General features: G+C 39.5%; 1 protein-coding gene across 2 annotated transcripts in view; it reads right to left on the minus strand.

Annotated features, from left to right (window-relative positions):
* TLK2 (tousled like kinase 2) overlaps positions 1 to 6,952 on the minus strand; it is a 42,328-nt gene extending 35,376 nt beyond the window's left edge. The window contains exons 1-3 of one of the 2 annotated variants that reach the window (XM_026864685.1): positions 6,852 to 6,952; positions 6,367 to 6,455; positions 4,475 to 4,540 (exon numbers count right to left, since the gene is read on the minus strand). In XM_026864685.1, the coding sequence (XP_026720486.1) occupies positions 4,475 to 4,540; positions 6,367 to 6,447 (147 nt within the window). In that variant the 5' untranslated portion in view covers positions 6,448 to 6,455; positions 6,852 to 6,952. The remainder of the gene's footprint in view (positions 1 to 4,474; positions 4,541 to 6,366; positions 6,456 to 6,851) is intronic. The other variant, XM_026864686.1, reaches the window with a different exon arrangement.
* Between the last annotated feature and the right edge of the window lie 820 nt (positions 6,953 to 7,772).

A 7,772-nucleotide genomic window follows, 5' to 3' on the forward strand; every position in this document is an offset into this window, starting at 1 on the left:
TTTGCAACTGAATGTGATGTTCTGGAATGCAAGCACCTGGAAAAACATCTAATACAAAATCCACAATGTTTTTCTTATTTCTAGTACCACAACTACCTGTACTGAGTGGGAAATTTACAGCTCTAGCAGTTGGAATCAAACCCATTTTTGCATCAACAAAAGAGCAGTTCAGTTCTGATCACAGATTCCTGAAGAGCAAAAAAACCCTATTTTTCCTTTACTTTAAAATTTCCTCTGGAAACTACACTGACGAAATCGTAAAATTGAACTCAATGCAGTACTAGAAAGGGCAGAAAGGAGCTAACTACATAGTTGTGGAACCTGAAAAGAACGGCTTGTCAGATGTCTGTAAGTATCCAGCAAGTTCACAGTTATGTGTATTGATAACTGTGAAAAAATGTGGGATTAATTCTTTGCAGGCAAATTTTGACCCATTTACACAGCATGAGCTTTCCTTTCCCTTGATGATCTTCTAGAGGGCCTTCCACTGACACTTCTCTTACAGTGAAGTACAAGGCCTATCCTACAGGCAAGGAGCTGATGCATCTTGTTCATGACAAAGTTGGCAAAAAAGTCTTGTTTTGAGGTATTCCGACTATGGAAACACAAACTGTTCATTAGAACATGCTGTACTCAAAGCAATAAAGATGCAATACCTAGGATGTTTAAGGAACATGGTCTAGTCCTCAGCTGCACCTCTTCTCACATAGTTATACAAGAGAAAGAAAAAGCAAGTTTTCCTCATCATCCAGCTAGATGCCCAGTTTCACACATAACCTCATGTTATCAACTGCTTATAGCAACAGGTTTAGACAATGGGTATGAGAAACTATACATCTGAGCATCTCCCCCCTCAACTAGCAGCCAGTGTGTGTATAAAAAAACCCTTTCAAATTTATGTTTTATCATTCCTGACTGTTTATATTTAACTCTGACACTGGGTAAGTGTTCAGTACTTAATTTAGCATACCATTGTAAGTGGTCATGACACAAAAGGAATTAAAGGAACAAACCTGAATTTTGGAAAAAGACAAGCAAGCAATGGCAAAGAACACTAACATCAAAATATTGCTGCGGAAGTAGCAGTAGGGAATAATAAGCATGCAATAGTTTACACAGGAAGAGCTTATAAATTTTGTTCCTGAAGAAGTCATCTGCACTGGCATCTGGCTTTTCTAGCACAGACTGCTTTGGGATAATACTGCACCTCTCTGATACCACTTACAGCCCACTCATCCACTGTACCCTGTCAAGAGAATCGATGATGGGGCTCAGCAAAAAATCAAAATATGTGGGTCATCTGAAATAAGCTAATAGTTTCTATAGTGTTTACCCAAATGACAAGCGCAAGAACAGCACACACTTCCTCCTCCGCAAGGAATTTTTTTCTGAGATAAGCTGGCATGCTCTTTTCCCTTGTGATTCACCTATCAACTGCTGCTTCTAAGTCCCTGACCTACCTATGCACAACAAAACCTCCATGTTGAGAAGTGGATGCAACAGTAGCAGGCGCTTTCAAAACTCCTACTCAAAAGGCAAGAATTTAAAATCTGTCCACTCACACGAGCTGGTTAGTCATTTCTCCCTTTGCAAGAGCCCTGGAAAGGCCACAAATGAGACACAATGGCTGAAATTTCAATAGAAGCAACTTAGGCTGATAATAGCTCCCCCCGGATCTTCCATACCAAAGCTGGCCTGACTCAGAGCGCCTTTACCTATCTCCTCTTCAAGCCCATCTACTGCCTCGCATGACTTGTGCATTTCCTCAGCATCTCCAAGCTCCCCAAATGATCCCTCAGACCTGTCCACAACTCTTACGTTGGGCAGTCTCCATTTTGTGCTCTCCAACTCCCCATATTGAAAGACAGCTCTAGGAAATCGAGCTGCCTAACCAGAGTCTCCAACGTGGACTTACAGCTACATGCATTGCAAAATCCTCCTGCTAACTAAATGGCGTAGAGACATGCTTCATTACCTCAAGGCAAGGTAACCCAAGTTCTTCCAAATTCTGTAGCAAATCAAGAGATTTCAAGGGAAAAAGTCAATCCTTAGTTCCACTAAAAGTTAGTGCTGGCACCACACAGGCTTACACCAAAGTGAAATGGTTGAATGGTTTACCAGTTACTCTGGCTCAGTGCTACTGTATAAAACAGGTTTAATTAACATATTCTTATTTCAAGCAGCATGTAAGTATGAGCATTACAGCCTGCTTCTTAATTGGGCTTTTAGAAAAGCTTGGTATTTTAGCCAATAATGAAATCCCCAAATCACTTAGGTTTTTCCGCTACAAGAAGTTAATCTACTATCAGATGTTCACAGGTAACCTCCACTGTATCAGATGGGTAAGCAGATTTGCAACAGGATTTGCTCGGCTTCCATGATTCCTTGAGGGTTCTCTCAGGTTCAAAAGATAGTGTTTTTATTTTACTGATGGCAAACTGGACAGAAAGGTCATGCAAATCACCCTAACCCTCAGTTCAGAGGCAGAAACAGAGTTGAGATCCGACAACTATTTCTGGGCTCTAGTAGCCAGACAACACATTTGAAATAAGCAACGTTGCACACGGAAGCATCCAAACAATTTTTAAGCATCTGGCATAAAGTCCTGGCACATTCTGTGGTAGCTGATAAAGTCAATTCTAAGTTTCAAACCTCATATTAACTAGTTCTTGCAGTGGCATGTGACACCTGTTAAGGACCATCACTATGCAGCATCACTTCCCTCCAAGGAAGACATGATTATTCTCACACATGAATTCTCAACTTGGTAACTTTGCTGCTAAAAATGTTGCTAAGTAGACCAATACAACTGGTAGTTACTGAACTGACCAAGACTGCCAGGGGGTAAAAATCAAAATAATACATGTAAACACTGATGATTTTTTAGAAGCAATTTTCTTTTTGGAGGCAAATGTTCTGCAGCACTCTTCAGGTGATTTTCATTCCTCTCTTTACAATACCTCAAAGGAGGAGGAAAGGGAGCACTAGCTACCACCAAGGCCAATATTTCTTCAATTCTACCACAGTCATCTGGATCTACAAGATTTCCACAGCACTACAGAGAAGGTTACTCTCTCTGGAAATAATTCAGTCTTTTTATTTAGCTATAATAAAGTGGTGTGCACAACTTAGTTTGAATATCTTTTAAAGACCAAACTTGTGGAAGATACAGGTACTGCTGTGATGATCCACCCTGGTTAAGCCTGAGACAAGCTGTGTGCAAATACAGAGTCACCCATCACAATTAGCTATTTGAATTCTTATCCAGGAAAAGTCTGTGGAAATTACAAAAATCCTTTGGAGTTAACCCAGCTGATATCTTAAAGGCAGCACCCAGACAGGGGGAAGGGTGGCAGAAGATGAGAACAGACAAAATTAAACAATGTTATCTCGAGAAACAAACTACTTTTTGTCTTCTGTACCTACTGACCCAAGGAAGATGTTTGAGATGAATAGTCAGAATGCCTCAAGTGAATGCGCTTAGATTTCCCCTAGTAAGTAAACAAAAACAGGAGCTAACTAAGCAGGAATACCGGTAGGTGTCAGATAGTCATGTGTTAATTCAAGGACTTGCTTTGTGAATTTGGGGAAGAATGGCACTTTACCATATGGCAAGAACAGACATCTAAAGCATCACTGGCTTTTTGAAACTATCTAGTGACCTGGATGAACCACATGAGTATAACAGTTGCCTAGAAACATTCCTTGCTCAGAGATTTGGTTCCATGTATTAACTCTGAGTTTCTAGAGAAATACATTCTCCAGCTAAGTTAGATAATTCATCACAGACTTGCAACAGAATTTTGAGGCATTTGGGACTGCAAATGACCTCGGTCATTGGGTTGTGCCTTCAGCTACCACAGGAGGTGACAGCACACAGCTGTTTCCAAAACAGTTTAGGATTTCTGTCCTCTACTACTGTTACTGGAAAGCTCTTCCAAAATCCCATGACTCTGACGGCCAGAAGCTTTTTTCTAGTTTCCAGCCGAAAAATTTATACTAGATCAGCTTAGTCTCATTCATTTCTCAGAAACACATATAGTTGTTCTTTACTTGCAAACACAGAGGGAAAGTGGGCTTTAAAGCTGCAGTTGTATTAAATATATAAACTGGTGCATTAGTTTTATGTAGGTCCAAAACATACCCTTTATTTTTAAACATTAAAGAAACCTAACTAAACACACTAAGTGATACACCCAGTCCCGGGAAGGCAGGAAGCTCAGTTACAACTGCCTGCAGCCTTCGCCCAATCGGAGAGCATCTAAGATGACATTTCTTCCTTTTATGCAATAAACAGCAACAGAATACCTTCTATCCCAGGAGGATGTGCCAGTCCCGGTCCCACTAGATGGCACTAACTTACTCCACGTAGCTTTCCTTAAACATTTAATTGGAGAGAGCTAAAAATCTTAGTTGAATCATACAAATTGTATCACAGCTTTCCCAATATATTCCCTTTAAGACAATGACCTACCAATGCCAGTGCGGAGCATGACGGACGGAGACTTGGGGGGGTAGGGAGGGAATTTGAAGCACCAACCTGGGAGGGAATGTAGTATCTGAGATTAATATTGCAACCAAGATTTGCTGCAACATAGTAGAGTCATGCTAATTCATATCAATGGTTGGCTGATCTATCGCAAATTAGCAAGTACGCAAGTAAATAAATATATATTCTTTGAAATAAGTGTAATGCACTTTAACAGTTCACTGACTAGTACAAAGTAAAACACTACGCTGCATAACAACAGGTAAAAATAAAACTCAGTAACAGAACAGCTTTGCTCAAAGCGAAGCCTCCAAGAAATGAGGCTTTTTTACTTGGATATGTTTTAGAAACAAAAACGATATTCAATATTCACCCATACAGAGAAAGGGCATGTATTTTCTGCTCCAAACATATTGAAAACATAATTAAGACTTGCTTTCCTGTATCTTTTAAAGGTTATTCCTTTAAAAGGAATAGTTCCTAACATTCTTTGTGAGCACTGAGTATGTTGGCACTGTTTTAAAGCAACGACTGCGTCTATGCTTCTAAGTCTTAGCTATTCTAGAAAGTTATTTAGCTTTATCTATACCGGTACAGCTAAAGATGTTGAAGTGACATACATGGAGGGAAGAGGCAAGAAACAGATGAAAAAGTACATAAAAATATAACATTGTATAAAACAAAGTCTTTCAAGATCATAAATACATTATGCACCTTAAACTATGATAATAAAAGTCATAAGATTAAAAAAAAGTATTGAGTGGAGGAAAAGATAAAAAAACCCCACACTCTTACTTCAGTAACTGAAATTGTTACCCCTTAACAACTTCTAATCTTCCTTATTACACTACCTTACAGTTGAACATTTTACTTACTCATGCTTCCTTCCAAGAGTCAACCTTGTTTGAGTCCCGACTGACTTACAGATCAGAAAGAAACGTATGAACTCAAACAAAATCCTTTTTCAAGTTCTGATTTGCTTTGAATTTTTCTAAGAAATGCAGCATCTACAACGTTTCTTCTCAAAATAATTACAGGTTTCTGAAAATTACCTAGCAATGATATGTTGTTTTACCATCTACCTTGGTGTTGTCCAAAACTCAGTATCCTCTCCTCAAAAGTAAACTCCTTTTCACTGACCTAGTTTGAGTTCTGTCACCATTTCACTGCTCAGAGAGACTATCAATTAACACTACCAACAACATCTAGAGAACTAAGAGCTTAATGCTAGCATATCAAGCAACCACACGTTATTATTTAAGTGCCTTACTCAAGAAAGGCAGCTACCAAACAGTTAGGAAGTTGTACGTGAGGACAAAGATGGGATTTTACTAGCAGGTTGTGGATCACAGATACAGGAGAGCTTACCTTCAAAAACTTTTTCTGTGTGTCCTATGCAACTGAGTACACCATTTTAGCACACTGCACCCACACAGAACTGAACAAATTCCTGAATGGATTGTCTGGTTACAAGCTATTAAAAACATTAAACTTGAAACTGTATCTAACAAGTGGCCAAATTCAGTTCTCAAATGCATTCTTGGAAAAAAAAGGAAGAGACAGATGAGATTTCCCACTTCCAACAACAAAGCTGTCATGGGGTTTTTTGGGGTGTACAAGCTGCCTGAAGATGTAGCAACTCCTAAGAACTTAATTAGAGCCCAAAATCTTCTGTATAGCAAAACATCTGCTCATAGAGATCCCATTTTCATTCCTCTTAAACATACTTCAGGCAAATTAGTGCTCAAAACACAACTACTGATAGAAAACATTTTGCTAGCAAAGCAAAATTATCAATGTAGAAATTTAAAAAAAAAAATAGCACAGTGCAGGATGGATAAGCAGTCATGCCTGTTACCAAAGGTACTTGTACTCACCTTAGCAACCCCAACTCCAGTGAACCTGGCCTCCAGTAGTTCCTGCCTTCGTGGGTCCAGGCTATGCAATTCTTCCATCATTTCTGCTGCTATGGGAGAACAACACTCAGATTATGCAATGCAAGAAGAGGAGAGAGATTTTAATATTCTGTGCCACTGACGAGACTCAATAGTGCCTGTTTGGCAGCATAACCATGTAGAAAGCATCTTCTTGCAAGAGAAATGCAAGATTACCATGCAGTAATAACATGACTTTGCCACCATATTACTGTATTTAAACCACAACCCTGCTGGAGAGTTTCCTCTTCTATCTGTTGTGCCAGCCATTTCAAGATCTCTAAATCCAAGAAACCAATTATGTCACATTCTCCCACTGGATGCTTTATTAAAAGGAAAACATGGGACCAGAGTGTTATGACTAAAACCTTCAGAGCTTTTCATCCGTGCTGCATGACTACTAGAAAAAAAAAAGCAACATTCTTTACCCCATAATTTATTTTTGGCCAATCCTGGAAATACTAGATCTCCCCGAACTCCAGATTTCACTGACAACAGCTTTGGTTCTCCCAAGCACAGAAAGGGACTATAAGAAGAAAATGACGCTCGTTTAAACCTTTTACTTCAGAAAGTAAAGCATCGAATACCTCTAGTGTAACAGTTGCTTCAATATATTTGAGGTACCTAGGGTACCTCTTGGCAATCTAACACAACGGATGCCATCATTTGAAGGGTTAAAAAAAACCCAAACCCCTGCATAGTTGTGTAAACAGGTCAAAAATCAGAAAATACACAATTTGAATACTGAACTGTGAAAAAAATGGGACAAATTTCAATGTTCATTATAACCGTGAATCACATCTTCCCAACTGCACCAATCAAGTTCATTTCCAGAAATGTCTGTTCCAGTTTCATTTTCTGGACTAAGGTAGAAAAAAAAAAAAAAAAGAAAAAAAAAGAGACAGAAGAAAGATTTGCTGTATAAAGAGCATATGCGATGAGGAAAGTTCTTGAAGGGCAGCAAGTGCCCTCTAGAATAGGCAGTATACAATTGTTCCTTTTATTAACTGTCCATTTTGTCCCTGCCATTTCCTCCAAACGCTGCAGATCTAAGTTACAGGGGGCAAAGTGAATCCATCCGGGGGCATTCACAACTGCTCTCCCAAATCAGTAACTTGTTCACCATAAACTGTATAAAGTCATGGTGCTGAAGCTCTGGGCAGCCTGTTCCACTCTCTGACCAGTGTCATCTGTCATCGCCTAATGGTGTTTTGCTCACTATCGTTTTCACTGAAGTCAGACAGATCAACGACCCAGCTCCTCTTTCCTCTGCCAGGACCAGATGCCCAGGGAGGCATCAGCCTCCTGGAGAATTTACTGCGGACACGGATGTTTTCTAAAAGACATCC

This window comes from Athene cunicularia (genome assembly GCF_003259725.1).
Source record: "Athene cunicularia isolate RWA chromosome 27 unlocalized genomic scaffold, athCun1 chr27_part1, whole genome shotgun sequence".
Classification (NCBI taxonomy): domain Eukaryota; kingdom Metazoa; phylum Chordata; class Aves; order Strigiformes; family Strigidae; genus Athene; species Athene cunicularia.